The sequence below is a fragment of the Schistocerca cancellata genome, chromosome 3 (genome assembly GCF_023864275.1).
Source record: "Schistocerca cancellata isolate TAMUIC-IGC-003103 chromosome 3, iqSchCanc2.1, whole genome shotgun sequence".
Taxonomy (NCBI): Eukaryota; Metazoa; Arthropoda; class Insecta; order Orthoptera; family Acrididae; genus Schistocerca; species Schistocerca cancellata.
This window is the reverse complement of record NC_064628.1, coordinates 78,064,994-78,088,044: the sequence shown is the minus strand read 5'-3', so window position 1 is coordinate 78,088,044 and position 23,051 is coordinate 78,064,994. Positions and strand designations below refer to the sequence as shown.

The following is a 23,051-nucleotide window of genomic DNA, read 5'->3' as shown; positions in this document are numbered from 1 at the left end:
AGGTGATGGTTAATTCGTTATAAGGAGTTTAGTATGGTTGCGTAGTTATTTACCTATTGTATAGAAGATATTCACGATAAACAGTATTAGTTGGGAAGAATCAACTGAACAAACACAAAATATATATTTAAAAAAAAAAGAAATTAAATATTTACACAGCTATATTATGGCCGTTTACGGGATATGTCTGTATGGATGGTTAATTATGGTGAGAGAAGCTACATGATATCAGAAAACTGAACGGTATTTTAACATTTTTGGTAGTCATGCTAGCTGGCATGAGTCTGTGCGGTATTTTCAATGTACGAGCGGTGTAGAGGTATGCCGGCGCTAGTTTCTAATGCGCGTGGGATCGTAGGTGGTGATGTGATGGACTTTGGATGCATGTCCAGGCGTATGGACTTTGGCGAAACTTGGAGGAGCCCATGTGTTGTGTTGTTTACAATTGCAACTAAAACAGCGTGGTTAGTGAGATCGTCATGGGATCGTTTCGACATCGTGTAAAAGGAAAAGGCAAGAGATGGAAAAAAGGTCATAGTTCCAGTTCAAACCCGGAAATTCAGAAGCATAGAGATATTGCCAAATCTAGGTTCTTTCAGGAAAATTTGGGTATGTATAATCTTTAAATTAAGTTTGTGTCGCCCACGTTACCATATTCCCGTCAGATGAATTTTAAAAAATATTTATATTTGAAGAGTATTTATTTAGAGAAGGATTTATGTGCGAAATACACGTTCAAGTAAGAGGCGGAGGTAAAATTACTTGCTTTACTGCTACTGGCAGCAGTTTATTTTGTGTCTCTTTACTATATGCTACTTTTGTTGTAGTACAACGTAGATTTGAACTTAAAGCTGTGGATGTTGTTGTATTCAGCTTCACTGTTGACGTTTGCAGTTTGACGACAAGCGATAAATACGGTTTCGCAGCAGTGCCATACGGGATACTACTGCATACGTGATCAACATGTATTAAATATTTTACTAAAGCCTTTAAATTTCTTACTGTAAACAGAGTTTAATTTGGCACTAAATTCAGTAGCTGAATGTGGCATTTCTTGCACTAAATTTACTTACTGAGTATGAGATAGACATGTTCAAATAATTTTTCTATAGCAGTTCAGCTCAGGGAAACATTTCAGACAGTATATTCCCTGATTTAGCATTGGCAGAAAAACGTGTTTCACTATGCACCAAACATTCTTTACTCTGATGCTACTGTGCATCTTCAGTGACATCTTGCCTTGTCATTAACACCCGTACAGTTGTGGGTTTGGATAAGCTGTTTCCTGAGATACTCCCTGTCGAATGTTAGAAGACTTGCGTGACTTGCCTCACATCAGCTTTTCCAGTGTCGGTGTAGTTAAATTGATTACATTCATCGAATAGGGACTGCCATTAGCAATGTTGTGACTCTTCGTATGTTGGATTTGAACAATGATTTGTAATAGGAAAGTTAATTATATGTACCTCCTTCATTGCCCGACAGATAATGGTACGATATGTGGTACAAATTTGAATGACATTGTTTCAGCCAACATCGTTTATAGAAAAATGTGAGATGCAATATGTCACATGAACCTAAACTGTATGTGATTAATACAAGTTGTGTTGTCCATTTAAGCAGCGATTCCTACGGATCACACATTTTAACTTGACATTGGAGCAGAGGATGCTGGGAGTGGAAGCTTGTGAGTTGCTCCTTCTCCCTGGGAAGCCAGATTATAGCTTATCAATGAAACAAACATGTAATAGGTTAATGTGTTGCAGAAGTTGACAGCAGTTTGCTAGAATGACCGGGTACAGCCTCTTTGGTCATTTTTGTAAATAATAATATCAGTCGCTACAACCAGACATTAATAAAAATTAGGTTGTAGCGGCAGCCGCTGAGCCGAGAGGATGCGCAGCAGAGCAAAAGCAGCTCTTGTCTGATAAACTGTAAATTAATTTAGTCTTTGTTTTTTTATCACATTCTTCTGCAAAAAAGTTAACCGTCGGGTGTACTTTACTGTGTAGACTAGTGGTTAGAAAATTAATCGTTATTTTTGTTGTTACATAAGTCTTGTGAATATCCTTGTGTAGGGCGGCTTCCTAGTGTAAATTTTACTGTCATCAGAAACTCCATCATGCCACTAAGTATTAATTTTGTGCTGGTAGACAGCACACAGTTTAGATCAGTGCATTCTAGTTTGAATATTTGTCTTGTGCAGTAACTTTTCGGCAAACAGGATTTCTAATAACAGGTATCTGTAAATACATCAACTTCAGTAGAGAAATTTATTTCTGTTTAATAACTTGTGGTCTCAGAGTACAGTGAGAAATCTGCACATCAAGTTTCAGTGTTACTTTATTCTCCTTTGGTATATTTTCAAACTCAGTAGCGCCATTTGAAACCTTATATCTGTTTTGTACACAGTACGATAAGGCTAGGGACTGTACTTGTTGTGAGTGGATACAAGGAGAGTTGGCTGCTCTCCGTAAACAGTTGGAAGCTGTGTTGGTTACCGCCAACATGCTTCTAGCTAATACTCAAAGTTGCGGTGATGTTGGGATGCCAGTGACAAGACCTGCAACACCTTTGGTGCCACTGGAATCCCCTGGTTACCTGGATGTTGTTGCGGCTTCTGATACACAACATCTGACCGGTCCGTCCTCACTCCAGAGTGGGAGGCAGACAGTGGTGGGTTCGCGTGTCACTGTGCGAAAGTCAAAAGGGGTAGCAGGCCATGCGACTGGCTTCCTACATCTTAGCAGCAGGTACAAGGTGCTACCCAGTGTTGATGATAACTCTGAGCCAGCATGAGATGCCTCTCCTGTTGTGCCAATGGTTGATTTTCCTGCACAGTCTGGACAAGTACAGGGGGTGGGTATGCTAGTCATTGGGAGCTCCAGTGTTAGGTGGGTGACAGAGCCCCTCAGAGAGATAGCAAACAAGGATGGAAAGAGAAAGAGTTCCAGTGTGAATTCGGTATATTTGCTAGGAGTTCTCATCCGTGATGAAGGAGGCCCTGCTGGCAGCTATTGATCAACCGGCTGCATGTAGTGGCACATGTCGGCATGAATGACCTTGCTGCTTGTGTTCTGAGGGGGTCAGTCCATACCAAGTGGTCCAGCACTGGTTGCTTGACCATTTCAGAAAAAAAAAATATATTTGCTGGGTGAATTCCCCAATGTTTAGTAGTCACAAAATATTTTTTAAGAAAATTTATTGTTTATTATTTTAAAATGGCGGCCATATTTGTTCCAGGCCGCATGCGTTTTTTCGTATTTGCAAGCATCTACATTTTTTACAATTATTCAGTAGGGATTTCCTAAGCCTTTCAGATAAAATGCATTTAGTTCACTCACTCTAGGCTACAAATTGACATTATTATCACTTAACTGAATAGTTCAAAGTTATTAGCCACAAATTAAAACAACTCAATTTTTAACAGTAGTTTTCCGAAGAAAGATCACTTTCTCAGCTGTAATATTTTTACTGCTATTACACTGTATAGTATAGTTACTTTTTATAGAGTGTCAATGGTGAGTAGCTTACACTTAAAAGAATACACTATTTTAAAAAAAATGATTTTTTTTTTAATTTTTCCATTTTGTGGCCTGCAATATCTTTGTTGGGGGACCAGATAAAAATCTGAAAATTTCACTGTTAATAGACCTTTATGATATCAAACTTCAGTATAAATTTCAACTTCGAGATTCAATTGGAAGTTATGGAAAAAAGATTACAAACAGGAGTCAAAAATACGTTTTTAACATCAGTGATATCTGGTAGGCTAATCAAATAAAGTATACCAGTTGCATAACGTAACACACCGCATTACACTAGCTAATGATTATTTGTTGAAACAATGATGTGGCAATTGTTTCAGCAGGCTAACAATTGCATTTACAAGCCTATACAAGTCTGATTGTTGTCTTCCACCTTACACCGACAATTGTCTCCTCACACTTATTTAGCTAGAAGTTCTTGAGAAATGGTGTCTCAGTGTTATTTTGGTGTTGTTATTAATGAAGCATGTCATAAAAGTGTGTATGGAGTGTATCCTGAAGACATTAAAGTTTACAGTGCAGAATAAAAAGTGTTGTTTTACTTACGAGTTGGCCCAGAGGTCAAATCAACATGCAAGTACCATGAAATGAAATACTTAAAAAAATTTCATTACCTTTTTGGTCAGTCTTGCACAGACAATGGGTGACACAATACAGAAATGAAATGGTGACAGTCATTAAATCATGAGAAGAGTTTTTTGAAGTGTTGTTGGCTAACCTTGAAAATCTGAAAATGCATCATTTTATTGTAAAAGCTCAAAATAAATTTTTGAAAGACAAAAAGCAAACCTTGGCAGCTGATAAATGCGTAGTTCTTGCTGACTTTTCGGAAAATTATTCCTTTGTTGTTCAAGATGAAGTACAAGGGCACCACTGGGTAAACAAACAGGCCACAGTTCATCCATTTGTATTCTATTATAAAGAGGAAGATAAACTAATTAGCCACAGCTTTGTGTCATAAGTGACTACCTTGAACACAACACTACAGCAGTGCACATTTTTCAACTAAAATTAACAAACTACATTTAACAGCATCACCCTTCCATTAAAAAAAAACTGACTTAATTTTCGGATGAGGCAGCAAGTCAATATAAAAACAAAACAAAAAAATTATTAACATCTCCTTTCATAAAGAAGATTTTGGGTTTGATGTAGAATGGCACTTTTCGCTTCATGCCATGGGGAGAATGTTTGTGATGGTGTCGGGAAAACAACAAAGTGAGCTGTCACAAAAGCAAGTCTGCAGTGGACCGATGACACTCATATCATAACACCTCAAGAAATGTTTGAATTCTGTAAAAAATATGTCAAAGGAATTACCTATGTTTTTTGTACAATGTGAGGAAATATAAGAAGTATATGACAGTGTCTTGAAGGAAAGGTACAACACTTGATCTTTTCATTGTTTTGTACCCCATTCACACAACTCACTGAAATGTAAGATCACATCAACTTCGCCTGATAATGAACTTCATCAGTGTGGAAAACTAGTACAACTGGTTCTTCAAAATAAAGACATAATGGCTTGTGTTTATGATGAACAGTTGTGGATAAGCGAAGTTGATAATATTAACTATCAAAACCAAGATGTACATGTTGTATTTTATCACCCTCCAGGACCAAAGACGTCTTTAAAATATTTGAGAAGGATCAAGTCTGGATGCCACTTAAAAATGTTCTAAGGAAGCTGTCTTTCATGGAATTTACCACTGTGACTGAGCAAACTTGTAATGTAACACCCAAACTGAGTGAACAAATTTCTCAAATTTTCAATAAGCGATGAACTAAAAACAAATAACAAGAGAACAATATACTGTAATTAGTAGGCTCATTTTCAATAAAAAAGTAAGTAATCATAAATATGATTAAATTATATATTGTAACTGATATATTTTATTCCATAAGCCTAGATATCGCACAAGTTAAAAACCGTATTTTTGACTCGTGTTTGTATTTTTTCCATAACTTCCAATTTAATCTCAAAGTTGAAATTTATACTGAAGTTTGATATCATAAAGGTCTATTAACTGTGAAATTTTCAGATTTTTGTCTGGTCCCCCAACAAAGATATTGCAGGCCAAAAAATGGAAAATTTTTTAAAAAATCCATTTTTAAAATACCTAGTGTATTTTTTAAGTGTAAGCTGCTCACCATTGATACTCCATAAAAAGTAACTATACTGTACAGTGTAATAGCAGAAAAAATATTAAAGCTGAGAAATTAATCTTTCTTCAGAAAACTACTGTTCAAAAATTGAGTTTTTTTTTAAATTAGTGGCTGATGATTTTGAACTATTAAAATATATTAAAAATACATTCAGCTAAGTCATAATGATGTTAAAATGTAGCCCAGAGTGTGTTGAACGAAGTGCATTTTATCTGAAAGGCTTAGGACAAACCACTATTGAATAATTGTAAAAATGTAGATGCTTGCAAATATGAAAAAAAACGCATGCGCCTGGAACAAATATGGCTACTATTTCAAAATAATAAACAGTAAATTTTTTAAAAATATTTTTGTGACTGCAAAACATTGGGGAAATCATCTAGCAAATATAAAATTTTTCTGAGATGGTCAAGCAAGCAATTTTTTTTTTTTCTTGGACCACTTGGTATGGATTGACCCGAGGCCATCCTTGGCTCCTTTCAGCAGCTGGATGATTTGGTGAAGGCAACTAGCAATGCATGCAGTGTGCAGGCTAAGCTATCTATTTGTAGCTTCGTACCCTGCGTTCATTGCGGTCCTCTGGTTTGGAACAGAGTGGAAGATCTAAACCGGATGCTCAGAGAACTCTACGACAGTATTGGGTGTGAATTTCACTACCTCCGCTATCAGATGCAGAATTGTAGGGTTTCCCTTAATAGGTAAAGCTTGGACTACACGCAGGGAACAGCTGTTAGGGTTGCAGATTACGTGTGTCGTGTACATGGGGCTTTTTTAGGTTAGAGAACTCCTCCCTTGGAACCAAAGAAGATTGGCCTATTAAATCAGCCACAGGGACCTCAAAGAATCTTGGTCCTCACAGATCAGAGATATAAAAGATTAATATGATTTTAGTAAACTGCAGGGGCATCCAAGGAAAGGTCCCAGAATTAGTATCGCTTACTGAACTTTATAATGCACAGATAGTATTGGGAACAGAAATCTGGTTGAAACCTGACGTCGATGACAACTAAATCCTAAGTTCAGATTGGAATGTTTATCATAAAGATTGGTTAGCCACCAATGCTGGTGGTGTGTTTATTGCAGTAAAAAATTCGATAAAATCTAGCGAGGTTATCACAGATTTCTAATGTGAATGAATCTGGGTGAAATTGAGTATCAACGAACGGTCAAAAATGGTGATCGGATGCTTTTATAGACCACCTGGGTCAGGATCTGTAGTTGTAGAATGCTTCAGATGGAACTTGCAGAATATTATTAGTAATTTCCTAATCATGCTGTTGTGATAGGGGGTGACTTCAACTTGCCAGGTATAGATTGGGAGTGTTACGCCATCAAAACTGATGCCACAGACAGGGAATCATGTGACATTGTTCTGGATGTCTTGTCTGAAAATTACCTTGAGCAGATAGTTAGAGAACCAACTCGAGAGGGTAATGTCTTAGACCTCCTGGCACAAACAGACCTGAACTTATCGAATCAGTCAATGTGTCAGAGATCATAAGTCTGTGACAGCATCTATGACGGCGGGTCCTACAAGGAAAGTTAAGAAAGGTAGGAAAATATACTTGTTCAGCAAGGGTGACAGGATACAAATTTCAGAATATCTCAGCAATCAGCATCAAATACTCAGTGATGAGAATGAAGATGTGGAGGACAACTGGAAAAAATTCAAAGACATTGTTCAATGTGCTCGACAAGTACATTCAGAGTAAGGTTTTAAGAAATGGGAAAGATCCGCCATGGTGTAATAGCCCTGTTAGAAAAGTGCTACATAAACAAAGAGCATTTCATCTCAGATTCAAGAGAAGTAAAAACTTATCTAACAAACAAAAGATGCACGAAGCAAAAATGAGCGTAAGGAGAGCAATGAGGAAAGTGTTCAGTGATTTTGGAAGTAAGATGTCGTCAGCCGACCTGAATAAAAACCCTGAGAAATTTTTGTCATGTGTGAAATCAGTAAGTGGGGCAAAATCATCTGTTCATTCTCTCAGTGCCCACACTGGCACAGAAATGGAAGATAATGGAGATAAGGTGAAAATACTGAATTCGGTCTTCCAAAGTTGTTTCACTGTGGAAGATCGTAACACTGTCCCTCCTTTCAGTCCTCGTACGAACATCGAAATGGCAGATATTGAGATAACTGATCACAAAATTGAAAAGCCGCTACAATCACTTAGCTGTGGAAAGGCTACCTGTAAGATTCTATAAAGATTATGTGAAAGAACTTGCTCCCCTTTTAGGAGTTATTTATCATAGATCACCTGAACAATGAAAGGTACTTAATGACTGGAAGGCCATAAGACAGATCCACACAATTATAGACCTATATTGTTGATGTCAGTCTATTGTAGAACTATGGAACATGTTTTACGCTCAAGAATTATGATGTTTTTGGAAAATGAACATCTCCTTTATACAAATCAACATGGATTCCGCAAACAGAGATCCTGCGAAACTCAGCTCGCTCTGTTCCTGCATGAGATCCACAGTGCAGTGGACAATGGCGCTCAGGTTGATGCTGTGTTCTTTGATTTCAGTTAGGTATTTGACACCGTCCCACATTGCTGTTTAATGAAAACAATATGAGCTTACGGAGTATCGGAGCAAACCTGTGACTGGAACTAAATCGACAGATGTAAAGGTAATATCCGGAGTACCACAGGGAAGTGTGATAGGTCCGTTGCTGTTTACAATATATATAAATGATCTAATAGAAAACATTGGATGCAGTTGTCTGTACCAAAGTAGCAACACTGGAAGATAGTAAGAATTGGCAGAATGACCTGCAGGGAATTGATGAATGGTGCAGACTCTGCAGTTGGCCCTGAATTTAAATAAATGTAACATATTGCACATACATAGGAAAAGAAATCCACTACTCTACAGCTACACTATTGATGGCAAACAGCTGGAAACAGCGTCTGCTGTAAAATATCTAGGTGTAACTGTCCAGAGCGGCGTTAAGTGGAATGACCATATAAAACAGATAGTGGGAAAAGCAGACACCAGACCCAGCCTCATTGGAAGAATCTTAAGGAATGTAATTCATCTGGCACTTTTTTGCCCTATTCACGAGTGTTGTTCATCTATCTGGGATCCCTGTCAGGTATGACTGATAGAGGAGATAGAGAAGATTCAACGAAGAGCGGCATATTTTGTTATGGGATCGTTTAGCTGGCAAGAGAGCGTTACAGAGATGCTAAACAAACTCCTGTGGCAGATGGTACAAGAGAGAGGCATTGTGCATCATGGAGAGATTTAGTATTGAAATTTCGGGACAGCACTTCTCAGGGGGAGCTGGACAACATATTTCTTCCCCCCACGTACATCTCGTATATTGACTAAAGGAGATAACTAGAGTCAATACAGAGGTTTACCGACAATCATTCTTCCCACGCACTATCCGTGAGTAGAACAGGCTTGGAGGGATCAGATAGTGGTACCGAAAGTACCCTCTGCCACACAGCATTAAATGGCTTGCGGAGTTTGATGTAGATGTAGATTCACAATGGCTATTTACTGCTATGGTGCACAAAATTGTTGTGTGGGTAAAGTTGATAACAAGTGCAAGCATTGCAGGGTGGCATGAAGTCAGCTGACTTACACTTATCAGAAAGTGGCGGTCTTTATTATGGTCTCTTCACTGAAATGTGTTTGTTATGTTGACACTAGCGTATTTAAAAACATATTATTCTTATGTATGTACCTATTAATATTCTTTTATAATCTCTGTGTATGACTGATTTATTTGGCACCATTTTAGGTTGCTGATCGATTGCAGTTAGTCAGAAGTGATTTCACACATTTTATCACATATCTACATCTACATCCATACTCCGCAAGCCACCTGACGGTGTGTGGCGGAGATTCAGATTTACGTCTTTTGTATGAAATGAAATGTCGTGTGACTAGGGCCTCCCGTCGGGTAGACCGTTCGCCTGGTGCAAGTCTTTCGATTTGACGCCACTTCGGCGACTTGCGCATCGATGGGGATGAAATGATGATGATTAGGACAACACAACACCCAGTCCCTGAGCGGAGAAAATCTCCGATCCAGCCGGGAATCGAACCCGGGGGGCCCTTTGGATTGATAGTCTTTTGTATGATTGTTTTCAACATGTTAAATTCATGAATAGTAATGGAACTTGATCACTTTTCTGAATTGATGTGGTAATAGGGCCTATCTCCTACGATATGCCAAAATAAAAGTGAACTTTAGTCGCATAATGTACCAAGTGAAATATAACACTGGTTTTGGTACTTAACTTTCTGGGTGAGTGGAGTTCAAATCTCTGTCCAACATGTGATTTACGTTAACCAACTTATATGCATTACTACTGCTGATAGTCATGATTCCTTCAAAAAATCTGTCCTTAGCCCCATACATAATCTGGGCTAGGACTCCTGCTCTAATGACATTGATGATGACAGAACATTATAAATCCTGCTCATCTCATTTCCAGCCAGATACATGAAGGCTGCAAATCTGTTATCAAGAGTCAAATTCTCATCCTCTGGAGATTCCTATAAGATTTTTTACTATTTCAGTTATGTTTCTAAATACCGTAGGTGTTTTTGCCATTTTTATCTGATGCACGTGTTGAAATGCAACTCAAGAAACAAAATCAAACTTTTAAATAGTGTATTTTCCAAGTAGACATTATTGACAAGCAAGGAACTTGTAAGCAGTTGAAAGTTACAATCCATTTGGCACCATTATTTCATCTAATAGGTGGTAATATGTAAGTGTCATCATATCCTAGTGCATTTTAGTGAAAAACTTACAGACCTTTACATTATTTTACTACAGTGGATAAAATTACCAGAGCCAGGAACAAAAGAGTGTCATTAGAACTATCAAAACAGTAATTTTAAATGTCAGTTACTGTATGCAGAAAAAAAGGGGTTTGAAAATGACACTTAGCCAGTCTGTGGATTCCCTGAGTTGTAATCAGTGAAATGTGAAAATTGTGTGGCATTTGGTATCACTCCCTTAGGCTCAGTTAGTGGCACCTTCTGGAAGCCCGTAAGAGCAGTGCTCTACCATCTGAGCTATCCAGGAGGTAGGAGATGAGGTACTGACAGAAGTAGTGTTCTGAGGACGGGGCACGAGTCGTGCTGGGGTAGCTCAGATAGTAGAGCACTTGCCCGCGAAAGGCAAAGGTCCTGAGTTAGAGTCTCGATCCGGCTCACAGTTTTAATCTGCCAGCAAGTATCAGGATAGACACCACCTATAAGTGCACCACAGAAATTAAAACAAGGAAAGCAATGGCAAAAGAGGTATTCTATAAGAAAATGAGCATTTTCTGCAGCATTCTGGACAGGGAATTCAGGAAAAGACTCATAAAATGTTTTGTATGGAGGGTTCTTCTGTATGATGCTGAAACATGGACCTTGAGGATGAAAGACAGGAAAGGCTGGAGGCTTTTGAAATGTGGACATGGCGGAGGATGGAAAGAATAAGTTGGATGGACAGAGTAAAAAATGAAGAGGTACTGAGAAGAGTGGAAGAGACAAGACAGTCACTAGATGTAATAAAAAGAAGAAAAAGAAATTGGATTAGGCATATATTAAAAAAGAATGACGGACCGATAAAAACAATTTTAGAAGGTTATGTAGACAGGAAAAGGAAGCTAGGAATGAACAGATTTCAGATACTGGATGACGTGATGGATGATACAACATACTGCAGCCTTAAGAAGGAAGAATAGGACTTGGAAGAGCAATTGAATGGACGGTGTCTTGAAAGGAGGATATAAGATGAACATCAACAAAAGCAAAACGAGGATAATGGAATGTAGTTGAGTTAACTTGGATGATGCTGAGGGAATTAGATTAGGAAATGAGACACTTAAAGTGGTAAAGGAGTTTTGCTATTTGGGGAGCAAAATAAATGATGATGGTCGAAGTAGAGAGGATATAAAATGTAGACTGGCAATGGCAAGGAAAGCGTTTCTGAAGAAGAGAAATTTGTTAACATCGAGTATAGATTTAAGTTTCAGGAAGTCGTTTCTGAAAGTATTTGTATGGATTATGGCCATGTATGGAAGTGAAACATGGATGATAAATAGTTTGGACACGAAGAGAGTAGAAGCTTTTGAAATGTGGTGCTAAAGAAGAATGCTGAAGATTAGATGGGTAGATCACATAACTAATGGGGGGTATTGAATAGGATTGGGGAGAAGAGGAGTTTGTGGCACAACTTGACTAGAAGAAGGGATCAGTTGGTAGGACGTGTTCTGAGGCATCAAGGGATCACAAGTTTAGTATTGGAGGGCAGCGTGGAGGGTAAAAATCATAGAGAGAGACCAAGAGATGAATACACTAAGCAGATTCAGAAGGACGTAGGCTGCAGTATGTACTGGGAGATGAAGCAGCTTGCACAGGATAGAGTAGCATGGAGAGCTGCATCAAACCAGTCTCAGGACTGAAGACCACAACAACAACAACAACAACAAGAAGGAAGCAATGGATTGCAGAAAATGGAGAGGCAAAGGACCTGCTAATATAGCAGAAAATTGATGATAATGATATATCTCTGGTTTGGTTTGCCAGCGCCCATTAAAAACCATGTAACTTACATTCTGAGAAGATTCTTTTGAAGGCCTATAATTTTGCTGGTTTTGCCAAGCCTGTCTTTAGCTTTACTATCTGGCAGTAATGATCTGAAATGTCAAGGGCTATTATAAATAGTTTACGGTTTCTCCTGTCAATATCTGTAAGTCATCATCATCATCATCATCATTTAAGACTGATTATGCCTTTCAGCGTTCAGTCTGTAGCATAGCCCCCCTTATACAGTTCCTCCATGATCCCCTATTCAGTGCTAACATTGGTGCCTCTTCTGATGTTAAACCTATTACTTCAAAATCATTCTTAACCGAATCCAGGTACCTTCTCCTCGGTCTGCCCCGACTCCTCCTACCCTCTACTGCTGAATCCATGAGTCTCTTGGGTAACCTTGCTTCTCCCATGCGTGTAACATGTCTGTAAGTACATAGTCTAAATCTGAAGTTGTACTTTTTGATACACTTTTAGCAGTGTTAGCCATTTATGCCACCCCAAAACAGCTCAAAATGTTTGGTAAGCTATTACTAATTTCACCCTCAACACCTATGTTGTTATTCATGTTTCCATATGTTATTTTTGGGGGCTGCGGGCTTTCTAATAAAGTGAAATGTGTTGTGGTGTGCCCTCAATTACGTACCCTCTGACTCAAAGTTGAAATATTAAAAATTTTGGCTGGTTTCGTTGTCTAGGGGCTGGGATATATAGTTGCCACTTTACAAGCCAAATACTGCAGAGTCTACAGTATACAATACGAATATACACATGAATTGAATGGTCGAAGGTTTCTATCGCTCGGCAGTTGTGAATTATGAATGTAACATATAAATTTATAAATGAAAGATAGCAATTAAATAAAATCTGCAGGTACTGTCTTAACAACTTTAAATGATGAGTACTATAGTAGAAGTACTTTGGAGAATGCGGTATATTTCTGCAAAACACTTACTGGTGTTGATGGTCCAGCAATTATATAAAATATAAGTGGAATAACGGGGAAGCAGTAGATTCCTACTTCACGTAATTAGTTATGAACAACAACATAGCTCATGAGATATTCACTTCTGAATGCATACTACGTCTTCACTGCAGAAGCCACGGAAATTACACAAGAGCACAGGTTCTCACTCCGAAATATTTCTATCCTCCACGACCACGCGCAAAACTCCACACTCTACTAGTCTCTCTCGTGACCATCCATCCATTGCACCATCACATCTAGCACTACCTCTGTCCTGTACCGTCTGTTCTCCCACTTCCATCGAGTCTCCCCATTCATGAGTGCTGTGATTGGCTAGAGCGCTCCCTTCATGTCTTCAAGCCAGTGCACACTCACAAACATAAAACACTTTAGAAATACTGGATTTACATTTAAATGACTTGAAATTAAATAAATATTCCTACAGCTGGGCCATAAACATGTTCTAACACACATTATTAAATACATAAATAAATTAGATATGCATATATCAAAGGAATAGCAAGCGAAAGTAGGTCAGTAGCCTGATGTGTCTGTGCTTTCTAAAACACAGTAAATAATTTACCAATTTCTTCATTAATAGCATATATCGGGTATAAACAAAGACATAGATGAATAAATGTATTTATAAGCATGCTGCTACCGTTTTTTCGTGTACTGTGTAGTACTTACGGCCTGATGCGATCGATAGTAATCGGCCACTTTGACCTTCAATAACTCATGTACTATTGAAGTTACATGCCTGTATTTATACCAATTTAGGTTTACACTAATAACTTTCTAAAGACATGTCGATCGATGAAATCGGATGAACCGTTTGGATTTTGGAAATTTGTTGCTGGGTGTTACTTGTATAATTTACAGTCAGATACTAAACTTTAAACTAATAAAGATATTGAAAATCTGATTACACCATCAGAATCGTTGTGCAAATAATAGTAATGTACATGTTTATTGTTGAGATATCATGATTCATCTGGCTACTATTAATTTCCATACGAACTCCGAAATGTCTGCCATTAAGGTTTCACAAAGTCTGCCATCTTTGGCTCTCCTGGCATACAAGTCTCTTTCATCGACACAGCGTCACCAAGGAATTTCCAGCCACTGCTCACTTGACCACACACTGGGGCTACCCCTGTTGTTCAGCTAATGTTTGGCACCATGTGGCCGCTGCCGGGCACCTGCTTACCAAGCAGCCCATGCAGCCACGCCAACTCCGAACTTAGATTATTTCCAGGGCGCCACAACTCACCCATTACTTCACAGGGCTGAGTCTCTTTCCAAGACTTCTTTTAATTTGTTGAAGAAAGTGCTCACCACTACCTAGATGAACGGTACACACACGGAATGATTTTCTTGGATGCCTAGTATTGTTAGTTCTACAGCTGCCAATTTAAAATTTTTACCTTCACTAATTGTTATTAGATCATCTCTATATCTAAAATGTGTACCACCTCTGATATAAATATGATATTCCCCACCCATTAATGTAGTTCTGCAATCTTCACACCCCTTCCATTCTGACTAAAATCTTTCTCATATGTCTGGGCTCTGAATAAATTTCATCTCTCCTTTCTTCTTTCATTATTTTATGGACGGATAAAACCAGAAGTAAAATGTCAGATGTGTATAATGCTTTCTGTAGTGAAGTTAGGTTTTCTTGGTGTATGCAGCCTTATCTGAAAAGACATTATTTCTGACATTTAAGTTACACAAACATTGAATCGATGTTGTTATATTTGATTTTCAGGACAGAGTGGATTGACAACTGAGGCACTTAAGAAGCATGATGCATTCACAACAAAAATGGATACCGAATCTTTGGTGGCTGGAGATTTTGAGGAAGGGACAATTGGAGGAACGTTCAAGACATTTCAGACCTTTGCCAGTGACTGGAGTAGTTGCAGTAATATGTCATTTAGTCGGTAAGGGTGTTCTTTCATTGAGTACAATATGCGTTTCGTACAAGGTTAAATATTAAATTCAGATAAATATGTTACATTATTCAGGTTTTCAAGACAAGGTATATGTGTGTGTGCCTCAGCATGTGAAGAACTTGTGGGTTAATGTTTGCTGTGTAGACTAAGAAGAATATCATTCAGTAGTATAATATGATGTTTAACACTGTTAATAAAGCCATAACAGGCACTGAATGAAACTTGTTTGCATGTTCAGAAATTATTACAAAGCATTTACTTACATAGATAAATTGTCTGGAAGATTTAGAGAGCTGTGAAAAGAAAGACATCCTCTGCCTATCTGAACATCATATAACTGCAAGGTTAGAGATGTTAAATATGAAGGATTATACTTTCTTGTCTTCTTCATGTAGAACTAATATGGGTGCAGAATGTGAGTTCAGAGCCGGCCAGAGAGGCCGAGCGGTTCTAGACGCTTCAGTCTGGAACTGCGCGACCGCTACGGTCGCAGGTTCGAATCCTGCCTCAGGCATGGATGTATGTGATGTCCTTAGTTTAGTTAGGTTTGAGTAATTGTAAGTTTTAGGGGACTGATGACCTCAGATGTTAAGTCCCATAGTGCTCAGAGCCATTTGAACCATTTTTGTGAGTTCAGAAACATTGAGACAATTACATTTTGTAGAAATGGGCACAAAGAACTTAGTGCTTGTGAATTAATACTGAGAAATATCAACAATGTAGGAAGAGACAGATTGCTACGTACCATAAAGAAGACATGTCAAGTTGCAGACAGGCATGGTTAAAAGACACTCACATATTGCTTTCAGCCACAACCTTCGTCAGTAAACACACACACACACACACACACACACACACACACACACACAAGGCAAGCACACTTAACGCACGCACGACTGCCAACTCCACCGTCTCCGTTCCGAGATGCTGGAGTTGGCAGTAGTGTGTGCGTGAGGTGTGCTTGTCTTGTGTGCGTGTTTCTCTCTCTCTCTCTCTCTCTCTCTCTCTCTCTCTCTCTCTCTCTCTCTCTCTCTCTTACTCTTACTGACTAAAACTGTGGCCTAAAGCTCAGTGTGCATGTCTTTTAATCCTGCCTGTCTGCAACTTGACTTCTTTACAGTACATAGCAATCTGTCTTTTTTCCTATATTGTTAATAATCCCACCTGGAGTTTCCGTTGTTGGAATACTGAGAAATGGTTCACTTTAAGTTCTAACTGTGTATAGATTCCCACTGGGAACTTTCAAACTGTTTATGAAGCATATGAATTCATTACTACACTCTGCCAAACAACAAGCTGTTAATAGTCCATTGATTTTAATGTAGATTTTCTAAAGGTTCTAGTAGGAAAAATTGCCTGGAAATGTTGTTTTTTCTCCTACGGTTTGACTTTGTTAATTAAATTTCCAACACTGATGAATAAAGGCAGTGGTGCTCTGATAATGTTTTCTTTGGTGAACCATGAAGCAAGAAAATAACTGTACAGGCCCCTAGCCAGCAAAAAATGCTCTCTCTGATGATAGTGCATAATTAGCTGCAAGATAGTGCCTCTCAGTATAAATTTCCTTCAGTGGAAATCTTTCCAGGAGATTCTTCAATCCCTCTAGGAGTCTGTTTTGCATGACACTTTGTCTTTTTGATTATTTTATGAGAAAAGCTGTTTTCAAATGATGATATGAATTTTACATAGCATGTATTAGATTTAATGCCATCATGTTGTAGTTGCACATTGCAAAGATTTTAAAGAGAAGTAACAAAAATCAAGGAATGTCACATTCTCAGAAAGAAGTACGGCTGACAAAATACATAAAACATAGTGAAGTGAGAGACAGGACAACAGGTCACAGAGCAGGGTAATGTTACTGTTCATTTAAATGGACAGGCCAGCAAGTATGTTTGGTAATCATTTCTTAAACGTAGTAGAAAATGTAGAAACAATCATTTCAATAGGAAAATCAAAGCAGTATGCTGGAAAATGAGCCCTCATAAAATACAGTTATAAAGACATTTCAAATACTTCTGAAATTAAGAAAATTATATATTCTCATTCAAACATGAAAGCTCATGTGAATTTGATGGTGTCTTCAACAGAGTACTAAAGAGCTGTTCTCATACAATAATGTATGTATTGTCTTTGCTGAAATACGTTATGTGTCACTAATTCAGGGCATTTTTCAGCAAGATTGAAATATATTATTGTTAAGCCCCTACCTAAGGGAGATGATACGAAAGAGAACAGCAGCTACTGACACATTTCACTACTCACATTTTCCAAAATTTTTGAGAAGGTGATGTACTCTAGTATAGTATCCTACCCGAGAAACATTAATATCCTTAGTAAATCACAATTTGAATTTCATAAAAGTGTTTTATGTGACCTACCTAAAGGCACTTAACTGTGTTGGTTACAATATCCTCCTAGATAAACTGAAATTTTACAGAATTGATGTTATAGCTAACAAATATGTCATATCTAACCTAACAGTTCAAACAATGTAAGCAGGGGAGAGTCTTCTGACTAGGCAGTAATCGTGTAAGAAGTTTCAAAAGGCTCAATCTTAGTTCCACTATTGTTTCTTGTATATATAAACAACCTTACATCTAATATGCAGAATTGGTTCTTTTTGCAGAGCTCACTGGTATTGTACTCAATCCAAACATACACAGAATAGAAGAAGTGGTAAATAATAGTCTTAATATAGTCTCTCGCTCCACTTAAAAAACACATAAAATATTCAGTTCTGCACGTCAATAGAGATACATCAGTGGTAAGTGTATTAACATGGGGAAATAATAACTAGTGTGAAAACTTCAAAATTTTTAGGTATCCATATTGATGATAATGTAAATTGGAAAAAGACACTTAAAAGAACTTGCTTAAGCCACATTTCCTCTTCAAATCATTGCAAATCTTATGGAGAAAAAAACTGATAAGGTAGAATATTTTCACTCAATAGTATCACACTGAATTATGTTCTGAGGTAACTCATTTTTGAGAAAGAAACTTTTCATTGCTCAAAAACATGTTGGATGAGCAGTATGTTACACTCACCCAATATAATCAAGTACACACCTGTTTAAGGAGTTATAATACTGACTACTGCTGTGCAGCCTATATATTCCCCCGTGGAGTACTTTAAATAACCCATTGCAGGTTCAGAAGGAACGATGATATACATAACTACAATACTGGAAGATAGGATGGCTTTCACTATTTTACATCAAGGCTGACTTCAGCACAAAAAAGGGTACAAGGTGCCACCACCAAAATTTTTGATCATGTAGCTATTGATATAAAAAGTATGACAGACAGCAAACTTAATTTGGGAAAAAGCTGAAAAAGTTAGAAGTTTCTCCTTGAAAGCTCCTTGCATCCCATTGATGAATTTCTATTGCTGTAATATGTTAAAGGTTTTGGAAAAGAAGTATTAATTTGCATCTGTATACAAAAGCTACCATTGCGAATGGTCTGCATGTAGCCATTTACATTTTAGTGTGTAATGACTTGCCCTTTCATTATAATTAATCATACAAGTGATCTATGGATTGGGATGGTGTGACAACATTTTTCCACACAAGTGACTCACCATTTAATGACCTCATAGTTTGGTCCCTTTCCCCTCCTTTAAGCCAGCCATGGCTGTTATTCAGCAACTGTATACTGGTTTCAACATAGGATTAAACAGACAACCGGTTGCTCATAAACGGTAGGTACATTGACCTAGGTTTAAACACGTACTAGGGGTGTCTTTTTCAGAATAAATGTTGCTAAATCCTATAAAATAATACATAGGAAATGAGGTATGATCAAAACACATTAATCAAGATGACAATTTTTATGATGCACAAAGGTTACTTATCAAAAATTACATTGCTAAAAAGCAGTAGTCAATTTGGAACAGCTACACTCCTTTCAAAAGTGAACTATAACATTGTAGCCTTTGCCACATGTGTCCAGCTGGGAACATCATCAAACTGATCAGACCAGTGGCTTACATTGCTGCCATGAAAGCAATAAGAGTTGTGCTGCCTACTTGGTGTGGACAGTAACATGTGCCCATTTGAAACATTATATCAGAAATACTTGGGAAAAAAGACAATTTTAAAAACAATATGCAAAGAGAACTTAATATCTTTTTGAAAATACACATTAGTCAAGCAGATTAACTATAATAGTGCCATCTTTTAGTCTTTACAGAAACTACTATTATGTAAAGAAGAGAACGAGTAGAAAAAATTTTTACAAACAACTGTACATTCCAGAAAATATTTTCATGGAGGTAACTTCAGCAGCACATATCTGCCATCGTCAATAGCAATACAGAGGTCCATGTATTATGAAAAAACTAGCTTCGCTTGTGAGTTAGAAAATAAAGACTGTCGGCTTAATTACTTGGACAGTATTTTTTGAAAAGTCACTAATATAAATCAAATTGTGCCTGCTAGTTCAGTGGATACTCATTCCCATAAGAAAACATTTTTCCATTCAGCCTTTCATCATGCTGTCTCTATGCTTTTTTCACCTGACAAGCTTAATGAAGAGGTGAACATGATAAAAACTATTGCAGTTAATAATGGCTATGATCCCACGTTAGTTGAAGATCTGTTTTGTCTATTATTTCTACACTTATTGTAAAATTCATCATCTCCTGACTAAAAAATATGGATCCAAAGTTGCATTTTCCATGAACAATAACTTGTAAAAAAAAAAATCTCACATACAATCTCAGGTCCACAGTTACTCCAATATACATAATTCAGGAGTGTATAAAATCACTTGGGATATGTGTTCCATTTATTAAATAGGACAAACTGGAAGGTATTTTAGTGGCAGGTACAAGGAACATTTGTTGGGAAGAAGAGGCACTAATGTACACAATTCCACTGCTAATGACCAGACACAAACTGAAATGCATTGAGAAAGAAAGGTCATAGGCTCGATGTACTCGAAGAGCTAGAGATTTTTAAGCATATTTCTAAGAATGATGGCTTCATTCTTAGAGAACAACTACGTAACAAAAATTTTTCCAATGGTTTCAATGCACTGCTCACGGACTTTCATTCCTCTATTTTTACTATATTTTCCCTGCTTCTGATTTCGAAACACTGTTTTCTTCTAATCTCATAGTTATGTGCTACTGAAGTTACCTTCATGCAAATATTTTCTGGATTGTACAGTTGTTTGTAAAATTTTTTTCTGTGTCATTCTGTCCTTTATGTAATAGTGATGTCTGTAAAGTCTAAAAGATGGCTCTGTTATACTTAATCTGCTTGACTACTGTGTATTTTCAAAACGACCTTAAGCTTTCTTTATATATTGATTTTAAATTAACTGCCTTTTTTTTCTCTAGTATTTCTGTTACAATGTTTCAAATGGGCACATTACTGTCTGCACCTGATAGGCAATGCAATTTGTATTGCTTTTGTGGCAGCAATGTAAGCCACTGAGCCAATCAGTCTGATGATGTTCCCAGCTGGACACACTTGGCAAAGGCTACAATGTTATATTTCACTTTTGTCAGGAGCATAGCTGTTCCAAATTTACTATTGTTTTTTAAGAATGTAATTTAACATAAGTAACCTTTGTGCGTCATGGAAATTGCTATATCAATTTATATGTTTTTGATCATATCTCATTTCCTATGTATTATTTTATAGGATTTAGCAATATTTTTTTCTGGTGAAGACATCCCTAGTAGGTGTTGAAACCTAGGCCAATGTACCTCCTGTTCGTATGCAACCGGTTGGCTGTTTAATCCTATGTTGAGCAATATAAGTGTGAACCAGATGTGGCTTGAATTCAAAGAATTAGTGTTGAGAGCAACTGAGAGTCTTATACAAAGTGAATTAATAAGAGGCAGAACAGATCACCGTGTTACACAAAACAGGTCAGGACACTTTTGCTGACAGAATGAAGAAAGCATGTCAGATTTAAAAGAATGCAAAGTCTCCAAGGACCAGACATATTCAGGTCCAACAGGTGGAGAATTGCCTCTGCCCTGACCAGCATATCAGCTTGTTCATTACCACTAGTTCCCAAATGACCAGGGAGCCATCGCATGTATATCTTGTTGCTTTCCCCTGGTCTAACAAGGGATTCATGGCATTCTGCAACGATCTTTGACTTCACTGCAGGGGCTGAAAGAGATTTCACAGCTGCTTGGCTCCATAAATGAGTTCAGATGCTCTGATCCTTTTAACACCAACATAAATTCTCCTCCATGCAGTCTCTGATACTGAGTATACAAGGTGTGATTCAGAAGTTTCAAGACGGATTCATTTCCGAGTAGGGGAGCGCGCACGGACTGGTTCCGCTGGGTGGGGGAAGTAGTGGGGGGTCTCAGGGAACGAACAGATGCTGCCGCAGTTGCCTCCAGAACCCTGGAGGGTGCACATCGCTTGCAGCATGAGTGCCTGTCATTGACCTTGGTCGAAAAGTGGGAGAGGCGAAAATGGAGCAGCACTTGGAGCAGCATTATGCAATTAAGTTTTATGTGCAACTGAACAAAACCGCCATGGAGACTCTCCATATGATTCAAGAGGCCTTTAAAGAAGAAGCCATGTCCCGAGCAATGGTTTTATGTGGCACAAATGTTTCAAAGATGGCTGCAGGAATGTTGAAGACGACGACTGCTCTGGGAGGCCATCATTAAACCGAACGGATCAAAATGTGGAGAGAGGGTGGGAAATTTTAAACAATGATTGTTGTGTTAGTACTAGATTAATTGCCAATGAACTAGGACTGAGTCATAGTACGGTGTGGAGGATTGTGACAGAGAATTTGACGATGCGAAAAGTGTGTGCCAAACTGGTGCCGAAAGTTTTGTCGATGAATCAGAAGAAACGACACATGACTGTTTGCTAGGAAATGCTCCACTGGTGATGAGACCAGGGTCCACAAGTACAAGTACAAGTTGAAGTGTCGAAGCTCAGAGTGGCACACTGCTTCCTCGCCGAAGCCCAAGAAAGCTCACATGAGCAAGTTGTGTGTGTGAAGTGCATGCTGATTGTTTCTTTTGATGGTAAAGGAGTGATTCACAAGGAGTTTGTTGCTCTTGGAAAGACTATCACAGGTGGCTTTTACACTGGAGTGCTCCACGGCTTGAGGGATCAAGTTCACTGCGTCTGCCCAGCGATCAAGGACGATTGGATTCTCCACCACGACAACGCGCCCGCTAACACGTCACACGCCGCCGCCAAAGTTTTGGTCAAGTTCAACATGACAACACTGCTGCAGCCACCCTACAGCCCCAATTTGGCTCCAAGTGACTTTTTCCTCTTCCCTCGAGTCAAGACAGGCCTAAAAGGGAAGGGATTCGACTCAATTGATGCCATCCACCAGGCTTCGATGAGAGCCCTTGATAGCATGATGCCCGAGGCCTTCCAGAAGGGCTACGAACAGTGGAAGACGCGCTGGCAGCACTGTGTTGATGCTGAAGGATCATATTTTGAAGAATTTCAGTCTGCTGTACTTAAATGTCCAATAAATTTCTAGTTCTGAGTTAAGTCTTGAAACTTTTGAATCACACCCTGTATCTGCCTGGAATACCATAGCCAGCATTCCTAAAGAGAGTGCATATCTAGTTTATGCTGTATACCCTGGTCCCAGCACTTCTACCTATTTTCAGTCTGTCAGTAAACCAGACACTGTTTCCTGAACTGAATCATGATTCATACTTCCACCGCTCCCTATTTCCAATTGTTATGCTGAAAGGTTTGTTGAAGTATATGGAAGCTATTGTGTAGTCAGCTGGCATTTCCCCAACTATTTATATATTCATCATTTTCATTATGTTAGTGTGGGAGTCTAGATATTCTAAAGTTTCCAGTTTTTAACCTGTATGCCCTTCCA

The 23,051-nt window shown here is 38.2% G+C and overlaps 1 protein-coding gene across 1 annotated transcript in view; it reads left to right on the top strand.

Moving 5' to 3' along the window:
- The first annotated feature begins 387 nt into the window (after positions 1-387).
- The window catches only part of LOC126177057 (RRP12-like protein), a 141,078-nt gene continuing 118,414 nt past the window's right edge, over positions 388-23,051 (top strand). Inside the window, exons 1-2 of the mRNA XM_049924294.1 lie at positions 388-609; positions 15,014-15,188. Of these exons, the coding sequence (XP_049780251.1) occupies positions 480-609; positions 15,014-15,188 (305 nt within the window). The 5' untranslated portion in view covers positions 388-479. The remainder of the gene's footprint in view (positions 610-15,013; positions 15,189-23,051) is intronic.